The sequence below is a fragment of the Lepisma saccharinum genome, chromosome 2 (assembly GCF_977018435.1).
Source record: "Lepisma saccharinum chromosome 2, izLepSacc3.1, whole genome shotgun sequence".
NCBI lineage: Eukaryota > Metazoa > Arthropoda > Insecta > Zygentoma > Lepismatidae > Lepisma > Lepisma saccharinum.
Genome location: NC_139230.1, coordinates 166,154,355 through 166,178,248, shown reverse-complemented (window position 1 = coordinate 166,178,248; position 23,894 = coordinate 166,154,355). Strand labels below are relative to the sequence as shown.

The 23,894-nt window shown below is 39.1% G+C and overlaps 1 protein-coding gene across 4 annotated transcripts in view; it reads left to right on the top strand.

Moving 5' to 3' along the window:
- The window catches only part of LOC145984561 (putative protein FAM10A4), a 173,153-nt gene that overhangs the window by 54,825 nt on the left and 94,434 nt on the right, over nt 1–23,894 (top strand). For all 4 annotated transcript variants that reach the window (XR_014441355.1, XM_083118214.1, XM_083118212.1 and 1 more), the window contains one exon: nt 6,520–6,661. Coding sequence is in view for 3 of the 4 variants with exons in the window: in XM_083118214.1 (XP_082974340.1) it covers nt 6,520–6,661 (142 nt within the window). In the remaining variant the exon portion in view is untranslated. The remainder of the gene's footprint in view (nt 1–6,519; nt 6,662–23,894) is intronic.

Below are 23,894 nucleotides of genomic sequence, written 5' to 3'. Positions count from 1 at the left end.
GAAAGAAATTTTCTCTAAACTGCCTCTTAAGCGTCAATCTCCTTGAATCATTGTATCAACCTGCGCACATTAAGGCCACTGTGGACACAAACACAGGCTCTTATCATGCTCTCACTGACAGCACATCGAAATATGGACACAGTCGTGATCGTCCTTGCCATCAGTTTTGCTTAGAAGCTTGGATGCGAACATTTGATGGTAGCAAACATTTTGGATATCTGGATGCCACAAAAATGGACAAACCTAGGTGTAAGACAAAGTGCAGCAAGACCTCAGCTCTCCATGCCATAAGTGGGTGCAACTCCACTTTGAGCTAGCATTGCCCACGAGATGGGACTTTTGTCTTTGTCATCTCCTTTTGTCTCGTGAAAATGCTGTCTAGTCCCGAAAATAGTAAACTTATCTCGTCTAGTGACCAACACTAAGCTTCGCAGAGAAGGAAGAGCATTCAGCATGGGTGGCCTGGAACACCTTTGAAGAACTGACACCTATGTTCCAGTTCATGCTAATGGCACCACCTGCTGAGAATACTTTTGATTTTCAAAAGGGCTGTACATCGTACCTCAATACAACAACAATGCCACAAGAGTTAAAAAGGAAGAGAAATTGAACATATTTCCTCTACAAGAGATGCTCTGCAGTAACATCAAAATTTCTACATGTCGAAAATTTACATTTTAAGATAGAACCACTTGACAGGTTGTTGCATTCAAATTAATATCAATTACTATATATTTATAAAAATAATATTGGGGGATTATGTTGAACGAATTTAGGAGGGGAACCATGTCCAGGATCTTTGGGGGCATGAGCACTCATGGTTATTGGCACACAGAAATTAGAGTATTCATTAATTACTCATTTTCACTTATCTCTATTTAGAACACTGAAAGGCACTGGACATTAACTGATGCAAGGGAATAATCCATCCCCAATTTATAACTTAGAGAAAATATTTCTTCATGGTGCATTTACATTTTGAATGTCAGTGTCATGCAGCTGTGAAGCATTGTGGACAGCAAAGAAATGCTTATCATCAGTGTCACAGGAATGGGGTATGAAGGGTTTTGGAAGGCGTTATGATACACCCTACACCTTTTGATCCAATTGTACCTTTTTAACCCTCTTCATATAATTTGATAGATGCAAGATGCTTTCATTCAAATAATCTTGTTTTTTGTAGCTTAATGCAAAAAAGTTTCTTTTGTCTACATTATCTCCCAAACCAATTGGTCACCATGAACCTATTATACTACCTGCCGCAGTTGCCCCTAAACCTGCTATGTTGCTTATCTTCACTTCACCACAAAATTTCAATTTCACACTCCAATTGGTTCTAAGCAGCAATCGTTTAATGGTCACATGTATTTGGATTGAACTGGGTGACCAGGACATACAAAGTGTGCAAAACATGTGTTGAAAATCTCGGACAATGGATGAAAGGAGAGAGAGAGAGAGAGACTGACTGACTGTCTGTCTGTCTGTCTGTCTGCCTGCCTGCCTGCCTGTTTTTTTTCAGTGGTGTAGCAAGACCATGGGAACCATATCAATGACTGCTATTTCTGTATTGTAATTGTAACAGGTTTTAAGTCTACACTTTTCCTGCAGTATCCTAACCTTCCCTCAGCTTTGAGGATCATTCTTTGCCATGAAATCTTTATCCAAACTTTCACAACTTTTTCAAGTTCAAGTGACAATGATTATTCTTGTGTCCCCACAAAAAAGACAGCTGTGCAAATACTGATGACTGCAAAAGAAAACAAAAACCTGCCATTTCAGGTTAAAATATGAATACCCAGCATGAGCCCCTTCTTGACCCTAACAAGGTAGTGCTTCCAATGGTCCTGAAATAAGGCATCTAATGAAAGACAGATACTTCTTCAGTACCATGACCAGCATGAAGAAGAATGTCTGGTTTGTATTTTCTGAGGTATGAGGGATGATTGGAAAAAAGAATACAAAGCCTGTAAATTCCAGTAGGTATTTATTAGACTAATACAAACAGATTTGCATGAAATGATACGTCATTCACTACTTCTCAACATGTTCTCCCCTATTGAGGCATTTATACCAGTGCTTCATGAGATTCATGTAGAACTCAGGGTCCTGTTGTTTGACCCCAACCCTTATTTCATGCTTCACAACATTAACAGAGTGAAACCGGCATCCTCTGAGATGCTTCTTCAAAGGAGCAAAGATATGGTAATTAATTTATAATCAAAACATTGGCATCCATTAAGTGGAGAACTCCCTAAGTACATTTTTAATTCTTCTTGGTGTGGACAACTGTACAAATGATAGTACATAATGAAACTTACAATGAGCTATGCACATTTAAGATCGAAATTGCACATTGAACTGGTCTGTTAAGTGAATTGCCAATTATGGACATGGTTCCTCCTCTTCTACTGGTATCAGTCCCTTCATATTTATTAGTCACTATTTCGGACAAAATGATATTTTCTGTCCAGAAAGTTAGGCTGGAATAAGCAATGGAGAGCTTGCACACCTTCAGACTATGTATGCAACTGCAGAAACATCACACCTCATTCTATTGTGTGGGTTGCTTGTAGTGTTGGCCATATTTACTGGTAAATATTTTTCATGTAAATTGGGAAAATAACAGGGTGTCATTCCATGCCAATTCACCCAATTTATGCAATGCGATGCTTTTTGCAGCTAGATACATGTTTTTGTTTTGTTTATGTAAAATCAATTTTTGCAACATTGGGAAAAACAGATGTCTTCGGGCATTATATATTTGAATCTGCTCACTTTGATTGGTTTACAGAAAGAAATCATGGAGCTATGAAGGTTGCATGCTGAAATATAATTATGTTATTAATGTACTACTCTCCTGTAACAAAGAGCCAGGAGCAACATATGTAAGCAAATTCTGAAAACTTTGACCTCATGTAATTGTGAAAGTATAAGGCCCAGAGAAGATAGAATTAATATGGTTTCCTACCTAGGTCAAAGCTACAGGTATACAAAATTTCATTGAAATTCATGTCAGTGGGTGACATTTCAGTTCTTCATTGGGCAAATTGACATGGAATGACCCCAGGGTTTTTTCTATTTCATATCTCACTCTTCAAGCTGATAATTTCTTGCAGTTTGTAATAACTGATAACTAGACCTTATAGAAATGGGAATATATCTTTGAACATAGTAAAATTTATTTATTTATTTGAAATGTAAAAGCTAACTTTTTGGTGATTGTTTCATTTTTACCCATTTAAGGTAATGGCTTTGTAGTTATGTGCTGTACCAGAGCTTGGAAACTAATATCTAGTTAGTGTGTGATAGAATTTTTTTTTTTTTGTAAATTCAACCAACCTTAAAAAGAGCATCACTTCAAGAGAGAATAAATGACAGAGAAATTAAGTTTTTGAACCCGTGATAAAGAAATGAAACATAGAATAGAATAAACTAGCCTTTAGCAATTACCAATTCAAACAAACACATGTTTAAAATCAACTTTTTGCATGGAAACATAACCCATGTTTTTAGTAACTAAAATGCAATTGAGAGAATGAGACACTTCAAAAATACAAACATAAGGACCTAGTAAATATTTGATCACTTAGTAGTTAGGAAGTTAAAACTTGAAGAAACACATTGAACATTGCTTTGTGATTAAGTAGAAAACTTCTGTAAATGCAACCATTGAAAGGGTTTCTTGAAAAATATGTGTATATAATAAAATTCAAAACCTAGCTACCTGAATCCTAGATTGTAGGGACTATTTGTGATATTGTTTTCTTAATTTTCAATGTTTTGATTTGAAGTAATATGTTCAAGAATACTCAAGATTTACTCATCCGATTTAGTAGATTGGTGAAGTGCATCTGATCTTCATACGGAATCACCATAGGTTAATGCCGGCTTTAGATGAAAGCCTTTCCTTTAACATTTATGCTAGCATAAATGCTGTGTCAATGCATCCAAAAATCTCATAGCAGGTAGTACTTTACACGGAAGCATTTCATGTAACTTTTTGGTTAGCTTTTGTGATTACAGCATGAAAAGCACATTGAGTTACACCATCTATTCTGAGTGCACGGTGTTTACAATTGAAAGAACTAAAATATTCTTCCATACTTGTGCAGTAAACATTGTAAAGTTTGTTTTTAAGCAGCGCCATTGTTTTATACCTAATAATGGTTATTCCTCATAATGAAACGTTATTCCTCATGGTTCAATATTTATCAGCTTTTAAAAATGTGAAGTGATACATTGTTAACATCTCACGTGGCTGTCATTACATCTTGACTCGTGACGTAGAGGTCGCTTCTGATTGGTTATGCTACAGAAGTAGGATGGGTTCTATCCTTGAGAAATGCCATGAAATATGCCATGGCATCTGGAAAGCCATAAGATTGTTCACTTTACATGCTAGTATTTTGGTCATGGCCAGTGTTGTAGCAAGGGGTGGGTGAAGTGGGTGACTGCCCAGGGTTTCATGCCTAAAGGGGCCTCACATCCCATGGGGTTGAAAAGAAAAATGTAATAAATAGAAGTGAAGAAAATATGGAAAAGGCTATTTTTTGTGGGCAATAAAAGTACAACATTCTGTTTTATCTGGTTTTAAATTCTATTTAAAATTTGAATAAATATGTCAAATCACAGGCATAACAAACAGATAGATGGACCCTTAGCCTAAGCCTCCCCCCCCCCCATAAAAGTTGAAATGATCATCGTAATTCTCATTTTAACCTCGTCTAGGGCCTCGCAATATGTTGCTACACCACTGGTCATGGCATAAATATTAGAAAAAGTGCTAGGGAAAATGCTTTCGTCTAAAGCGGGCCTAAGTGTCTCTCAGACACAAGACACGTCAATCTCACTGTTGCTGAAGTCCCATCTGCCATGGTTGAATGCTGACTTTCTAGGCTTGTTTGGTGCTTAAATATGTTATCTGTTTCTTTGGAGTCACTTGCCTGTTATTGTATGAAGGAGTTTCCAGTTGTGAAATATGTTAGTTAGTTGGTTGGTGTTTTAAGTCCACTTTATGCACAGTAAGGCTAATTGGGACTGGACTTACAGTTTAAAGTGGGATCCGAACCACTATGTGTTTCCACTGGGGTATCAAACCTGGGACCCCTTGACTACAAGGCGACGACTCTACCATTGTGCCATCGGGGATACCTAGTTGTGAAATATGTAGGCAGAGTGCAAATTAAACTTCTTGCTTGGAGGGGATGCCCACTCATTGGCATATTTGTGATTTCATTTTGGGGAATAGGTCTTTGTGGGTATGAAACATTGTATATGCTACAGGTCAATAAACTAATCTATTGCCTTGTGGTTCTAACCTAGGCCTTAAATATGATGATAACATTTGCATCTAATTTAGAAACACTTAGTATATTTACATTATAAAGAAACCCCAAAGTCATGCACAAAAAGAGCTATTGAACTAGTAACACTGGCAATGTATTCTTGTCCTTGGTGCAGAAATAGTAGAGACTGACTACCATGTGAGAGACCTGGGTTAGATCTCCAGTGGTGGAGAACCAGGATTTTTTCCGCCTGTTCAAGCAGCTCCAGCACCCACCCAGCATCTTATATACTGGGTACATGGAGGAAACTCTTGGGGGATAGAGGCGACCAGGGGCATGGTGTTGATCACATCACCCCCACCTTAAGCTGTGTTCAAGAAAGTGTGGGATGACACTCCCCGATGGCACAGTGGTAGCGTCATTTCTTTGTAATCAAGGGGTCTAAGGTCGATACCTGGCGAAGGCACATAGTGGTTCGGATCCCACATTTAAACTGTAGGTTTAGTCCCAATTAGCCTTTCTGTGCATAAAGTGGACTTAAGACAAAAATTCAATCAAAGAAAGTGTGGGGCACCCCACACCCCCTATATATATTCCTTCATGGCATGATGCAATGCACATGGGAGCACTTTACTTTTTTTTTTACTTTTGGTACTGAAATCTCTAGCTGCAGCTCTGATAAGGAAATATTTCCTTCTGAGAGATCATTAACAGATCTGCACAAATAGGAACACACACACAATAAAAGTAAAACATGAATGTAAAAGTAATATAAGTGTGAAATCTTATTGATCATTATTAATAGAAAGCAATAATTAAATAAAAATGTAATAATTAAAACATTTGAACTATTTTGTAATTTATTTATATATTTAATATGGATGGGACGATTAATCAATGCTACATTGGTATCAGCTGTTATGGGGTTAAAATGAGGAAAAGAGCCAGAAAGGTGAATAAACAAAAATATTTAAAGTAAGAGACCACACACAGAAAAGAAAGGTTGATATTTCATGGCCTGGTTGTGTGTTCACATAAAATGCTATCAGTACAGCAGTGTTCTTTCTGTATCTTTTGAGCAGACTCTTAAAAAAGATTGAAGTTACATTTTCCTGTAAAGTGGAACACAGAACAGTGTTGATTTTCCAGTATTCAGGATTTTATTTTCTTTTGTGTGTTTTTTGAAGCCCTTCATATTATGATTTTATGAATACATAATGTTCTTCTTTCTTAGATTTGTCATTGTCGTATGCAAAGTGTGGCGATTATTGTCTGAAGAATAGAAAATATGGACCGGCTGTGTTATTTTTTTCTAAAGCCCTGGCTCTGAATCCCGAATTTGGCCCAGGATATAAGTATCGTGGAAAGTCATACAGGTAAGAAACATTCTTTGTATTCATATTATTACTTGTACTGATGCCAATTCTGTTCCTTGAGTACTAGCCTCAAAACCTGGACTGTTTTCAGTGAAATTGTAATTATCTACTTCTATAGGGCTATGTTATGCAGTGAAATCTCAATTACATATATTATGGAGTACAGAAGGGGAAAAAAGCATAACTGAGAAAAGTGTATCATTGAAAGATAATTAAAGTGGTAAAATTGGGTACACACAAAGGAAAAGAGTACTGTGTGCTATATTTACATATGTATAATGTGTGTTTTGGTGGAGAAAGGCGACAAGAAATTATATCTCAAACATAAGGTAACATAGAGCATGATTCAGGTTTGTGGTAAGTCTTCCTTACTTGTAGCTTATAAAGCTGTTGCGATGTCCATCAAGTATGAAATGCATGCCTTTGCAACGAGTCACCAATTCACATAAAGAAAGAGCACCCCTGCCCTTTAACTATGTTTATTGTTCCAAACTTTTCACTTTTGTAACATTTTGTTTAATCTGTATTAGAAGAAAACTGGCTCAGCGTGGGAAAGAGGGTGAGTTAAACTGCTGCTTTCAAATTGCAGGTTCTTTTGTCTGCTCAAGAGAACGGCAACAGGAAATGAAAATTCGAGGGTGGTGAGGCAAATGTAAGAGGATGACCATTTGCAGCACTCATGGAAGTTATTGTGCATTATATCTAGTGAAAGAAAAAAAAATTGTAGTTGCCATCAACCATTTGTGAAAACAAGCAAAAAATACCAAGGGTTTGATTCTCTTGTGATGGGAGGTGCACACTTGATCACCACCAGAATTGCTTTGATGATTCAAAATGTTCTGATAGAAGGCGAGAAAACAACACAGATGCAATTTTTAATGAAGTTGTTTATGATATTTTCAATGAAGTTGTTTATGATATTTTCCTGCAAACAGTAACAAACTCATGGACATAATATGTATTTATGTCTGTTGATATATATGTGTTGTACACATATGTTCATGAATTACTAGCATGTTTGTTATAGTTTCTAACCTGGACACAATTTTTGATGATGTTACTTTACATTATTTCTAGGGAGACAAATACTGATGATTTGGCTCCCATGTAACATAATTGTCACACTGAATCGCCAGCAAAATGGCACCACAATATGTTCTGATAGAAGGTGAAAAAACACCGTGGAAGCAAATTTTAACAAAGTTGTTTATGACATTTCCTGCAAACATTGACAAACTTGTTGACAAACGAGACTAATATTTATGCACTGGTCCTTCAAAGCAGTGCTGTGTCATCTGCACCTCATGTTGTAACTGGGACTCTGAAAAATGATTTGAAATTAAAGCCATTCTCCTGTACTTGGAAAGCTTGGGCACGCAAAAAATGCATACATATCATTGCAGTTCTTTCCCCAAAGAGGCAGGCTGGTTTAATAATAATATTCACAGTTTCATGACTGGCTATCTGCACTAAAAGAAAGACATCATAGTGAATAAAATAGCAATGTCAATATGCTTACTTTCTTTTTCTGGTACATGTAAGACATTATTTCATTCTTGAAACATTTTCATCTTCACACTTAATCGACTTGCATTGGCTTTAAATTTCATATGTAATACATTATTTATCTGGATGCACTGGGCAAGATGCTTCATTACTTTTCAAAATAAGATACATGTCTTATTTACAAAGTACAATTTCAAACTTTACTTGTATGGTAATATGTAATCTTTTTTCGGAAAATGATGTGGGTAGACTCTTATATTATTCATAATTTTCTTGCTGCCTTTCAGTATCATTTCCCATTCCTGTCTTCTGCCAATCAGTTTTGCTTTCCCTGATTTATAAGCAAATTTCATTTTGTCGATTCCTCGGAATGTAATCACATGAAAACTTTTCACATGTTCTCACATATAAAACTATTTACAGCCAAAAACTGAACAGTAGACATTACTATTCTGCACCTTCACCATGTTTTCAACGACTTCAAGACAGCATACTGCATCTTTCACTTCATGATCCATATTACTACACTACTACAGACAAATTACAGTTGTACGTGTACTACTGGGTTCCAAATGTATACTGCTCGTTTGGTCTGTTCAAGCATTTTTCACTTGAGCAAAGAACCTCTCAATTTTGTATGCTATCTAGCATCGTTCGTGGAAACTAATTTTCACTCTAGTGAAATCCTGTCCATGCAACACACTACTGTGTGTGCTTGATGACTTCAAACTGCACTAGTTCGGAAAATATGCTATAATTTGAACGGAGAGTGATATGAAGCAACATATGTAACATTAGTGTGCCTTAAAGATGATTAATTTGAATGTAGTAGAGTTTATTTCTACCAGATATGTTATCTTCCTTTGGACACCACACTGAAAATTTCTGTGACTGATGTTTTCTCTTAGAGTGTTCCTTAAGTCTGTACAATAACTAGTTTCACCAGGTTCATGAGACCAAGTGTTTTCATGCAACTCGTGCATTTCGTTACAACTTTAGGAACGAGCCCAATATTTGCCAGAAGACAGTTTGGTAACAAGGCAACCTCTCCCTTCCCTCCCCTTTTCTTCTTCCTTGCTTTTGCAGCAGTCATATTGAAGGGGGAGGGTCACACATTGCAATCACCGCACCTCCCTGATGGACAGAAAGCGAAAAGAGCACTTCTTACGTCCCCACCAAGAATGAACCCACGTAGCCTTCTGCCTTGTATTGTCTATGACAGGCTGGGAGGTGTGGCACCAGCCAGCTTGAGAGATACCGATTTCTGATCTGCTTCAGGCCGATATGACTTGCCCAACCTAATGCAAGGAACAAAAACAGGATAATTTACCATTGACCAATCTGGTTTAAAAGTGCATTGCTGCACCCCTACCCTTCGACATAAGCACCAAAAATAGAATTCCAAATCGAAAGTCGTATCCTGTAGTTGTAGCTGATAATTGGATTGGATTGATTTGGTGTTTTAAGTCCACTTTAATCGGGACTGGACCTACAGTTTAAAGTGGGATCTGAACCACTATGTGCCTCCACCTGGTATCGAACCTGGAACCCCTTGATTACAAGGTGAGGACACAACCACTGCACCATTGGGGAGGCCATAAGAAAACCTGTGTGGGAATAGGTGGCACATGTCATCTTCACAAAAATCGTACTTTCCAAGAGCAGAATTCTTTTGAACAAGCAGTTGTGAAAATCATGTAACTGAAGTGTTTGTCTTGTTGGGTCTGAACATTTGTTAAACATATAACTGGAAAAATCGTGCATCTGAAAATCGTATAACTGAACTATAATAGTACACAACCTTAGGGGAATTTGCAAAGACTGCCAGGAGAAAAAAGGTCAATGAGAAAAATATAATATTGTAAGATGTATAACTGCGATTTCACTGTATTTATACTATAATTAGAAGAAAAATAAAGATGGGAGAAAACATTTTTTTTTTTTTTAATTAACAGTGGACCTTGCCTCCACCCCACAGTAGGTAACACAACTACTTTAGGGTTGGAAATGGTACCAAAATATTTTCTGCTATATTCTGAACTCTCATACAAAGAATTTAGCACTTTCAACTCAATTTTTGAGTAAGGTATAATATTTTTTTAAAAAAATTGTTGGTTGTGGAGATCATTTAGGAATGAAGTGTCAGAGGTGGTGAAGTGATGGTACTGATGTACCTTTCCAGGGAATGGCTGGTAGGCTGGGGGAGGGAAGGATCTAGGGAGGAGGGAGAGCCAAATTGGATCAGGCTAGGGTGGGTTTCCTTTGTTTAGTTTGGAGCGAAGGATTTTTAGCCCAGAAATGTTGCCATCGGAAGTTGCAGCTAAGGTGTGTATGTCAAAAAGCAGGCAGAATTGATTGTGGAGTTTTTGGTAGGGGGGGGGGGAGAAGGTAAGGCCTTGGTATAAAACAGCTATTTCGTCAGTGGCAAGTTTAGTAGAGTGGTTTGGGATTGTTGGTGGTTATGGATCTGGTGGGGGTGGTGTTGTCTGTGTACTGGTTATTTCCCAATGTGTGATGTGTGCAGGTGCAAATCAGATTTTTGGGGGGAGGGGTGGTTCGGTAATAGTGGGCATGTTTGTTTGGTACTGAATTTCAGTGGGAGTGGAAGGGGAAGAGTGCAGACAGTGTTTATAGAGGTGTTTAGTGTTAAGGTCACTGGCGATGGAATGGGTGGTGTGCCAGGAGGAGTCTATTTTGTGGTGGTGGTTACCTGGGGTCAACAACAGGATTTTGGTAAGGGATTTGATGGAAATGGACAGTTGTCGGGTGTGATTTAGCTGGGTTTGGTACATAGCGTGGGTCAGTTCAATAGTGAAATTCCTCGCTAGTGGGAAAATTGTGGGTTTTATACTTGGGGGTATGGTGGAAGAAGGCATTTGGGTGTTAGGCCTAATATCAAGCAGGAGTGCAGGAAACATGTAGCTTTTGGTGTAGGAAACAATGAGGGATCGCAGGCGGTTCAGTTGATGAGAGTTATACATGAAAGGATTCATACCAAAAGTGAAAAAAAATGGATAAAAGAAAGGAGGGCCAAAAGGGCTAAATAAAAAGCAAAGAAGGAGAAAGGAAACTCTCACCAGACAGTAGATATAGTCAAGTTTTTGCAGACATGAACTGAATCATCAGTTGAAGAAAAGATGGAACTGGAAGTTAGAGACCTGCAGAGTTGCCAGGTCTTGATCGAAGAAGTAGAAGTACGTAAAAAACACTGTTATGTCACGAGGCTTGTCGAAAACTGTGAGTGGTGGGATGAGGTGGGGCAGGGGGAAGATGGGTTGGGGGTGGGGATCGGGATGTGGTGGGGAAGTTACTGGGTGGCCTTGTTCAGGCCAGGTGGTGTGCTTGCACTCATGGCTTATATGTAGACCCCCTCCCATCTTTTGCAAACTGAGGTGTTGGCTGATTTGGTTAAGAGATGGATGATCGCTACCTGGAAGCAGTCGTTGAAAGGGATATTGTGGTGGTTGGTATGGATGGCGATAGTGAAGTCCAGGTTGTGGGTGGAGCAGTGGTCACCCACCTCCCATCAGAATTACAACCTCTGCCTACACCAAGCCCTGGTCAACTGTGGATATATCACACCCTCCACCCTGGTCACCAAACAAATATCCCAAGCTGCCTCACACACCACCACCAAGAAACCTGCCACCAACGTGCCTGCACTCATCACCCAATATCACCCCCACCTCAGTAAAATCAAGAACACACTACGCTCTCTTCTTCTTCTCTCTTCACTTCTTCCATAGTGATCCTGAAACCAGAAAAATCTTTCCCAACAAGCCCAGAGTGGATTTCAAATGCCCCCAACCACCAAAACATCCTGGTCCACAAAACCCCTTCACCACACAACCAATTCCTCCAGCCCACAAATGCAACCATCCTAGGTGCAAAACCTGCCCCATTCTCATCACATCTCACACCCTCTAGGTGCACAGGGCCACTGGCAAATTCACCCTCCACCCCAAAGGAACCTGCCACACTTCCTCATCTGCAACATATGGGGTGACTTTTACCTGGGGGAAACATCAACAGCCCTCAATCCTCAGAATCAATAACCACCGCTCCTCCACCCACAACCTGGACTTCACTGTCGCCATCCATACCAACCACCACAATGTTCCTTTCAACAACTGCTTCCTGGTAGCGTTCATGCATCTCTTACCCCAATCAGCCAACACCTCACTTTGCAAAAGATGGAAGAAAGCCTACTTATCAGCCATGGGTGCAACCAAACCACCTGGCCTGAACAAAGCCACCCAGTAACTTCCCCACCCAGACCCATCTCACCACCCCTGCCCCAACCCAAGACTAGTAGAGTAGAAGGCTGGGGCCATACCTGATCATGTGGTCCTTGACGTCAGGCGTGACGTCACGCGCGGACAGATCGCTCTACGCTCCGGTTTCGCAGCCGAATCAAAGCAGTAATTATGAACAAAAAAGAGCTGTAATTATGCCCAGAAGCTAATTGGGAGTGAATACAGACTTACTTAGGATCCGACATAACGTATGTCCTTACAGTTGGATTACACAGCCATTTACGCACACATTTTATCGGTAGTTTATAAGTCGTCACATTCCTCTGTGAAACATTAGTTTCATGTAAAATTGCGGTTAATACACCTAGTAATGCATTTTGTTAGGGCAGAAAGAAAAATATATATGTTGAATGCGTAAAATAATTTTGTTAAATAAAGAAAGGCAGAAAGCCAAAATTATGGATAAGTTGAATATGTAAAAGAAAACAATCTCGTCTATTGCTCTCTTTTAGGAGTGAGAGAGGAGCTGTTTTCACTTAACTTCTTCAAATTTGGTAACTTTGCTTCGACTATTGGTATTTATTTCTTAATTAATTTTCCTTATTCAGATTACAATTCTGAGTCTTATGAATCTTTGAACTACACAGGGAGGAATGTGAGGAAGTTCCATGTGTATTATGTAACACACACTTTAAAAAACTTTTCACTGAACGAAAACTTGAGACATAGAACTGAAGAAAGTCGAGGGTCACTTTAAAACGTATATATAATCAGTGGAATGTCGAACAGGGGTGCCTACAGGCGGGTATGTGAAAGCTGGTTGAGTCCACTTAACTTGGGGGTGGGGGGATTGTGATGAAAATTTGATTGAATAAATAATAGAACAATGGAGGACGGAAGTTGAACTACGTTGTCATTTAAGCATCACTCGTATATAAATAGCAAGTTGTGTATTTTGAAGTGTATGGTAGCCTGATGTTGTGTAATGAGACTACTGGTATTGCAATCCACTAACAAGTCTCGTTAGATGCGATGTGTTCAGTTATATATTGTCGCCCGCTGTTTTTATTTTTTCATCGGAGATCACGACACGTCGCAACACCTCACTGAAGGCATTGTGAACTGCAACACCTCACAACCCACCAGGGTGCGAAATCATTGAAAACTGGTGAGGGGGAGAAAGTTCGTAACCTACAACCCCCCTCCCCACAAACATATGTGTGAATTATACGATGTACATATTTGTAATGTTATTAAAAGTAAAAATAAATTACTCAATTAAAATAATTATTGTGATTATTAATTAGAAATTAATTTGTTACTTTCATACATATCAGATAGTGTAAAGCAGCTAACTAATTCCTTTACTAACCAGTTAAAGATGTTAATAAATTATGGCAGTTGAAGTTGTTTTATTATGTGTAAGTTTTTGTTTAGTTTGTGCACTATGTTAATATAAATCAATTAGATTTCATAGTTATTATTGTTTTGCATTCTTGTTTTACTTTTACTGTGCGTATTGATGTAGATTTGTTAATGATCTCTTGAGACAGAAAGCATTCAACACTCACAACTACACTAATTTGTGTGTGTTTTCAATATTATTCTTAGTAAAGTATATTTGAAATTTAAAGTAATTGCTTATCTTTTCATTGTTACAACAAAAACTCTTTCCCCCGGGAAATTATTGGTGGTTTTTTTTTTTGTGGCCAAGATTGTTGGTGGGGGGAAATCGCCCTCGTCCCCTCCAGTATTTCGCACCCTGAACCCAACAATCGAGAAATACAAGAAAAAAGGAGCGAAAATAACAAAACAGATCAGCCTTTCCACGTTTCTTTCCGTATGGGGTAAAGACTCAGCTGGGTTTTGTCCGCCCAATGACGTCACACCCGCGGCAGTCACGAAAAGAGGCGTGTCTGACCCCAGCCTTTCCTTCTAGTAGTCTTGGCCCCAACCTCATCCCACCACTCACAGTTGAAGGCATTGGTACATCCGACATGTCTGTGTCTGTGTTCGTACTTCGTGAACATGTGGCCATACCGCAGAATAAGGAACAATTTCTTATTGGTGGTAAGTGTTTTCTGTCTCCTACCTCACATATCTTAGTTTATTCACCCTTTTGGCACTTTTCCTCATCCTATTCCTTTGTGTGTGGATCCACAAAATATGAATTTTGCCTCCCCTCTAGATCATGCATGCATTTGAGGGTTGCAAGCAGTGTCTAAATATTAGCTACTTACCTTACCTTACCTTAACTTACCATCCAGCTCTACAGCCCCTGCTGGGTGTTGGCCTTGGCATCTTCCACACGTGCCTCAATTTTTCTCTATTTTGTATTTTTCTCTCCCATTCTCTTATTTCCATCTTCTTTAGGTTGTGGATGACTTCTTCCCTTGAATACATTATTTCTTTCATTATTATCTTTGGCAATCTTTCCCCTCCCATTCTTTTCATATGCCCCTTCCATCTGGTTCCTTGTGATTTTATGAATCGAACTATATATTGTAAATATTCCATCTTTCTTCTTCTTTTCTTTCCTGGCACTACAGTTCATCACAGATCCTGGCCTTCTTCAGAATCTTCCTCCATCCATCTCTATTCACAACCTTCCTTCTCCAACTCCTAATTCCCAGCACACTCAGGTCCTCTTCCACCGAATCAACTCACCTTAAAGGTGGTCTTCCTACTTTTCTTTGCCCATTTGTATTCGTAAATGTAATCTTCATACACACCATGTATATCTGCCCCAACCACCTTAGCCGTGATAGTTTAATTTCCTTCACAATTTCTATATCCTGATAAAGCTGATATAGTTCCATATTATGTCTTCTTCTCCATAATCCATTTTCATATATCAGCCCATAGATCCTCCTCAGAATCTTCCTTTCAAAGCTTCCGATCATTGACTCAACCTTCTTGGTTATTATCCATGATTCACATCCATACACTAAAATAGGTCTTATTAATGTTTTGTGTAGTTTAACTTTTGTTTTCCTTCTGATAAACTGAAACTGATACTTAATATATTTTCCCCGAGTCCAAAATAGCTTCTATTTGCCATACTTATCCTGTGTTTAATCTGTCAGAAAATCTCCCTTCTCAGTTATATATGTGCCAAGGTATTTAAATTCCCAAACTCTCTCAAAAGAGAGCCCGTAACTTCAAAAGTTGCTGTAGTAGTAGACACTTTATTTATTTCCATATATATATATATATATATATATATATATATATATATACACAGGGTGTTGCAAAATACCTGTTACAACGCTTGGGAGGTGATTCTACAAGTAAAAACAAGGAAAAAATGTCATGTGAAAAAATGTCGAAATCGGCACCGTTTTCGAGTGACAGGCATGCGAAAATCGCCTCACACCATGTGTAAAGTACAATAACTCAAGAAGGAAGAAATATATCAATGTCGGAATAAAATAATACAAACAAAATCGTACCTGGTGAATACAATGGTGCATCAATTGAGGCCCAGTGTAAATTGCGCAAGGGGACTCTCAAAGAAAGTGGGGAATCCCCTGATGGAAAATACAAGAAATTTACTACTATCTTCTACATAATGTTGAGATCGGAATGTAGCCAGTAAAAAATGGCGACGTATGTCCACATGTCCCACTACTGCTGGGACACCGTCCCACACCCGGGAAATAGGAAAATAACTGCAAATCTCCTGTTGTACACGGTTCACATTGCGGTTCGAAGAAAAGAAACCAATTTGTCGCATGTCTCACTACTGCTGGGACACCATCCCAAATGGAAAAAAATACTGGAAAATCATAAAAAAAAGTTTTCAATCCCTTAACCCAGTTAAGCCGGTGAAAAAAAAAATGAGTTTTTGCTCAAAATTAGATTACATTGTAACGTTTGGATGTCATTGAACACATTTTTATGAATTATGCTGCAATACATATATTATGCTACAAGTTGTGCTATGTCCTATATATAGGACGTCAGGTTTAAAAGGAGGTGAATGTTGCTATATCCTATGTCCTATATATAGAACGTCAGGCTCAAAGGAGGTGAATGTTTCTATTAAAGTTAATCATGGCAGTAATGGTCACCAGGCACTATAGGTTGCACAATACTTATTTACTACAGTAGACATATTACAATCACTGTTTGGAATATAAGTGAAAAATGTAGTAAGATATGCACATTTGTATTGATACACTATGATTGATACATCTCGTTCTACAAATTAGTAAATATACAGACATTTGTGGTTTTGAATTTAGGTTTATTGCTACATGGGGAATAAAATTTTCACTGTAGTTTGTTTCATAGGACTTATTTTGTATGGTAGAGCACAAAGCATTTCACGTGCAGTCCTATATCACATTTCATGCATCGGGTAGTAGTTTTGGCATGACACTGTCTGCATCTGGTTTGCTTATCCTGTTGAACAACCCAGTGATCAAGACGGTCATACCGTGTATCTATATTTAATCTCTGTGATGGCCTTCCCTGTGATTTTGCTGTACGTTCAGTTCTTTGCAACATATAGCAGGCAATTCTTCTCCGGAAAGTGAGGTGGTCCAGTTTTCCGTTATCATGTCTATGCAATTGCCATACATTTTGTACTGACATGTCAAGGAAATGTGAAAGAAGGCTGAAATACCATTTCTTCCCTCTTACTGAGGTTCTATAAAGAGCAATATTTTGGTCCGCGCGATCCACACCTCCCATGTACTTATTGTATGTGTGGATAAGGTGTGGTTGCTTTACAATCACACGCTTCTTTTCTTTCTGAGAATAGCGACTTACATTGTGCAGCGGATGTACAGAGGAATAATTTGAAGCCATTGTTACCACATTATTATCATTCCACCTTGCAATCAGTATTCCTTCGTCTTCAAGTTTTACGAAGTCAACAGTACCTCTGGCAGTTTTCTTGAACTCCTTTGCTGATTGCAACGGGGCGTCACGTATTCGATCATTCCTAAGAGTCCCTGTAGCCCTAATACCTCTTGCTTGCAGTTCTTCAAGCAACTCAATGGATGTAAAATAATTGTCGAAAAAGAGCTGAAAGGGAAAATTTCCAAATTTGTGAAGCACATCTGCATACAGCAAGACAACGCTTTTGCCTTCTGCACGCAACTGACTCCCTGGCATATTGTCAATTACAGGTGATTCTTCCTCTCCGGAGTCTTCATCTGTTACGTCATCACATGCATTATCTGGAGGAAATAGTGTAATATCAAAAGATGGTCCTTTGGCAAAACTGTCCTCATCGTCATTCAGCAACTCCAGAACTTCGTTTAGGGAGAGACCCCTGAAAATATTGAACCGTACAATACTATTAAGCATGACACGGGGCTTCCCTATAGGCCTGGTGACCTACATGTAGGACACTGCTGTACTAACGTACTAAGAAAGTGGCAACAAAGCACTGCAACATGCAATGTGTCATTTTTCATAGGTTTGTACCTTCCTCGGTACAATAACACACTTAAAAGTACTTAAAATATAAAAATTCCTTGAAATTATTACCTTTCAAATCCAAAACTGCTGTCTTCCATCACCGCTCAACTTACACGTGACTTCAATAATGCCAGGACTCCACACAACAACAAAGAATGACGCAAATAACGTGCAAACACAAAGAAGAGACCTTCGTGAAAAGGTAACTATAATGCCATCTATCCGTAAAGGCGGAAACTGTTTCCACAGGTGTCTACGTAAGAAAAGGCACGGTGTCCTTTATATAGGACAAGAGGCTTATCTGGGTTAATGTTGACACACTACTTTGCAGTACGAAAAACAAAAGTTAAACAATGGCCACATGTTGTTAGGCTGTACATATACTACAAGAGAGCTCCCCAAAGAAAGTGGGTAATCCTCGAAGGAATGAAGACGGAGAATGGCGAGAAAACGCACACAATGGCATGTAACATTTCCAGGCACAGCACATCTGGAAGGGATTCCACTGAGAAGCGCACAACCTCCGCACATGCAGATCGACGGTATGAAGTACAGCGATATCCAGCATCTTCACTCGTACCTTTCACTAAAGGACACTATGTGGTGCTGATAGGGGCTCACACAAACACCGGTATACTCAGAGACGACGTTGAAAATGTCCGCCATTGACTTCAAGACAAAGATGGCATCGGCGAAGCACTGATTGTCTGGTACGTGCAAATACCTCTGGCATGTCACCAATTGTCCCAGCAGCGGCACTAACACGAGCAACGAGATCCTCAGCACTTTCCACAGGGGTTTCATACACGAGCCTTTTCATTTCTCCCCACACAAAGAAATCCAGTGGTGTGAGGTCGGGGGAACGAGGTGGCCACGGTAAAGGTCCACCCCTGCCAATCCAACGATCGCCGAAAATATCGTTGAGTAAGGCTCTGGCTCCCCGGTCGAAATGTGCGGGGGCGCCGTCGTGTTGAAACCAGATACGTTGTCTACCTGCCAGTGGCACGTTTTCCAAAAGTTCAGGTAATACGTCATGTATAAACACCCGATAATTCCCACCACACAAAGTAGATGGCAAAATGTACGGGCCTATCAAGTGGTCACCTACTACGCCACACCACACATTCACTGCGAACCTATGTTGATGATGGCGCACAATGATTGCATGCGGATTGTCCATATCCCAGACGTGGCTGTTGTGGCTATTGAACATGCCGTCCCTGGTGAACATTGCCTCATCGGTCCACAAAACTATTGTTGGGAACTCTGGAATGGAAAGAGTTTGTTGCACGTACCATTGGCAGAAATCCATGCGTAGGGGAAAGTCCGTGGGCAGTATGTGGTGCACCTTATGCAATTTGTATGGGTGCAATCCCTCCTCTCGAAGAACGCGGAACACATTGCTATGGTGGGTTTGTTGAGTACGAGCAATGACACGTGTGCTGGTGTCAGGATGGTCTCGTATCGCGTCCAACACGTCCTCTTCAAATTGCACAGTGCGCACAGTGCGGGGTCTTCCACAATCCCACCTACGGGGTAGTAGAGATCCAGTTTCACGCAGTCGAGCATCAAGTCTTTGAAAGAGTGCATGTGCTGGTAATCGCCTATTGGGAAAACGTTCGTGATACAAACGACGTGCTTCACGGCTGTTTCGGTTTGCCTCTCCATAAACGAGATGCATATCAGCAAGCTCGTGGGTAGAGTACTCCACCATTGTCTTGTTCGAGAACTGCCCAGAAACAGGGGCACTTTCCCTCCGAGTGACGGATCACAACTACCGTGATTAGCACCCACGTAATGTCACACAGGTGTCCACGCAGTTGTTGCAAACCGAGAAAGAACACGGGAATACGTACTCTACGTACAGTATTCCTTAGCGCAATTCAACCATACACACACGCCAGACTAAACTCCACGCTGCGAGACGCAGAACAAGACAGGAAAAACAACGGTCGACTACAGTCTCTACGTAGTATCCACCAACACTAATACGTAACAGGTGACCTACACTCACAGCGCCTCTAGTGGAGCTTTCTGTACCAATTAGCTGAAATCAATCTGAGCGTAATTTGACGGCATAGCGTCATTTTCGAGTGAATTTCCTATTTCCCGAGTGTGGGACGGTGTCCCAGCAGTAGTGGGACATGTGGACATACGTCGTCATTTTTTTCTGCCTACATTCCGATCTCAACATTATGTAGAAAATAGTAGTAAATTTCCTATATTTTCCATCGGGATTCCCCACTTTCTTTGAGAGTCACCTTGCGCAATTTACACTGGGCCTCAATTGCTGCACCATTGTATTCGTCAGGCACGATTTTGTTTGTATTCTTTTATTCCGACATTGATATCTTTCTTCCTTCTTGAGTTATTGTACTTTACGCATGGTGTGAGGCGATTTTCGCACGCCTGTCACTCGCAAATGGTGCCGATTTCGACATTTTTTCCTCGTTTTTACTTGTCGAACCACCTCCCAAGCGTTGTAACAGGTATTTTGCAACACCCTGTATATATATATATATATATATATATATATATATATATATATATATATATATATATATATATATAACTTGTTTTAGCTGCATTTACTGAGAGTCCCATTTTTTGTGCTGCGGTGAGAAGGTTAGCTACAGGTTCACGTAATGCTCTTGTTCTGGCTATTATTACTATATCATCTGCATATGCCATAATTTGCACTGATTTGTTTATTATGGTTCCACTATGCCTGCTTCCCTGACAGCCTTTTCCAGTGCAACATTGAATAGCATGCATAACAAGGTATCCCTTGACGCAATCCTTGTTTGGTTTCAAATTCTTCTGTCAGCTGGTTTCTTATTTGTACACTGCTGCCTCGGTCCGGGACTGCTTATTTGGCATTGCCTTATTCGCAGCTAACCACCATATCTGATAGTGGTTCTTTATCTACCACCTGCAGCCTGCCCTGGGGAATATTCCATCTATTTCATCATTATTTCTGATTCTCCATTCATCATTCGTCCTTATGGGTTCATAGATTTTCCTGATTATTCTTCTTTCAAGAACTCTGACTCTCTAGTGGTTTTCATCTTCCTTCTAGAGAGTCCACACTTCAGAGCTGTATGTACTGGTCTCACTAATGTTTTATATGCTTTCATTTTAGTTCTGTCGATTAGCTTTCTCTTTAATAACTGTAGATTTGTGTAGTATGCTTTGTTACCTGCTTGTATTCTGTCCAAAATTGTTTTGCTCATTTGATTGTTGTTATTTATTACCATTCCCAGGTATTTAAAGCTTTGAACTGTTTGTATTTCTGCATCCTGTATTTGTATGCTGTGTATTTGTCTATATCTGCTTTTAGGTGATACAATCATACATTTTGTCTTTTTGGTGTTTACCTGTAGTTCTTGAAATACTTGTTTCATTGAATTTTCTATCCTTCCTATGATTGTTATATCATCTGCATAGGTGCAGATTTGACTAGTCTTGGTAAATATAGTCTGCCGTTTGTTAATTGTACTAATGGCTCTGTGAAGTGGAATGGTGAACAGGATAGTTGACAGCCCATCTCCCTGTTTTACTCTGCTGTTGATGTCAAAAGGAGTTCTTATCTCATTTCCAACTTTTATCTGCCTAGTTTAATTTAATTGTCTCATGATCTGCAATTATTATTTTCTTCTTGCACTGTCAAAGGCCTGTTTGAAATCTACAAAAAGCATGTAGACGGTTATATCTTATTCATAGTGCTTTTCTATTATCTGTCTTGTTATGAATAGTTGGTCTGTTGTACTTCTATTTGATCTAAATCCACACTGATATTCATCTGGTATTCTTTTCATCATTTTGTTAATGCCAGCATAGAGTTTTCTGGTTTCATTCTGTTAATTCAAGTGTTCAATTTCTACTATCTTACTCTGTATCATCTGTTTCTTCTTCCTGTTGCATATTTTATTTGCTTGTCTTCTCAAATCTGTATTTTTCATAGTAATTCCTGGTTTCCCTTTGTAACATTTTTTCTCTTGCTGAATTTTTCTCCTTTATTGCATTTCTGCACTCTTCATCAAACCACTCTTCATTTCTTCTGGTCGTTTGCTCTCCTACTACTTCTAGGGTTGTTTCGGTTAATATAACTTTTACTCTTTCCCATTTATCTTCAATTGATTCTTCTCCTTGTATCGTTTCTCTTCTTTCTAGTAACTTCTTCTCAATACTTTCTTGATACTTTATTTTAATCTCTTTATCTTTAAATTTATCTGAGTTCCATTTCTTCCTTACATCTCCTTTCCTCTCGTACATTTTATTTAACTTCTGTAATTTTTCCTTTTACAAGAAAATTATCTGAGTCACAGTTTGGACCTCTACAGCTTCTGACATCTAATATTGATGAAAAGTGCCTTGCATTTATCAAAACATGGTCAATTTGGTTAACTGTACAGGGTGGCTAAAAAAGTCACTTAACACCACCAGTACAAGGCCACTGCAGCGTGCAACGTAGAAATGGTGATGACCAATTGTTATCAGGCCAAGGGGGAACCACATTGATGCCACCCATGCAGTTGGCAACCATGTTGATGTCCACCATCTTGAATTCAACTTCAGAATTTTAAATGGGAAGGGGGTGATATGATATATCAAATCAGGCTAGAATTGCACGAGAAATGCAATGGTGAAGGTTTTTTCGATGTATCTTTAACCAGTAAAAAGTTATGACTGAATTCTTGTACCAATTTGCTCCTTTTCGAGGTGTCAGAAAAGTGCCTTAAAATTTGTTTAGCGCATCGGTAATGCATCATGATCAAAGTGATGTCTAGGGAGAGAAGTTCGCATGTCATTTCACACAACTTTAATTGGATACATCCACGAAGAGCTGCGCATTATGAATGGTTGTCACGAACAATTTACAGTGTGATGCTTCCATTGAATTAAAAGTCCTTTACAGTGACAAGGCTAATGTTTATGTTCATAAGAAAGTTCATAAACAGAATATGCGACCCTTATCATCTGATAACTAACTTTGGACAGAAACTGCTTCACAACGTTCCCATAGTGTTCTGGTGTTCCTCCCTATTGAAAAAAAAACCTGTAAAAAGTACCTTCTTCCATAAGCAAGGATGAAAAAACCTGTTTAACAAATCCAAGTAGCCCTAAGCATTTAAGGTTCCGTTGATGGAAAATTGACTAACCAATTGTGTTCCACACAGCCCACCACACCATTAACTTACCAGCACTAACCATTCAGCTTTGATCTGTCGAAAATGGGTTATCAGATAAAAAGCATTGAATATTCTGTTTATGAACATAAACATTAGCCTTGTCACTGCGAAGGACTCTTCATTTAATGGAAGCATCACACTGTAATTGTTCGCGACAACCATTCATAATGCACAGCTCTTCATGGATGTATCCGATTAAAATTGTGTGCAATAGCATGTGAACTTCTCTCCCTAGACATCACTTTGATCTCGATGCATTACCAATGCGCTAAACAAATTTTAAGGCATTTTTCTAACACCTTGAAAAGGAGCAAATTGGTACAAGAATTCAGTCATAACTTTTTACTGGTTAAAGATACATAAAAAAAAACCTTTACCATTGCATTTCTCGTGAAATTCTAGCCTAATTTGATATATCATATTACCCCCTTCCCATTTAAAATTCTAAAGTTGAATTCAAGATGGTTGCCGACCATGTGGGTAGCGTCAATGTGATTCCCCCTGGGCCTGGCAACGATTGGTCATAAACCTTTCCATGTTGCACACTGCAGTGGCCTTGTACCGGGGGTGTTAAGTGACTTTTTGAGCCACCCTGTATTGTCAGGTGACTTCCATGTACGTAAGTGTGTGTTCTTATGTGGATGGAATGTACTTTTTATCATCATTTTGTTTCTTGTAGCGAACTGACTGAGGAGTATCTCTTTCTCGTTGGCTTCTTCATGTAGATTGTGCTTTCCTGCTATTCCCTTCATTAAATTGTCTTTTCCTACTTAAGCATTAAAGTCTCTCATCACTACTAACATATCATATTTTGGTACTCTATCTAGTTTCTTCTAATAGATCATA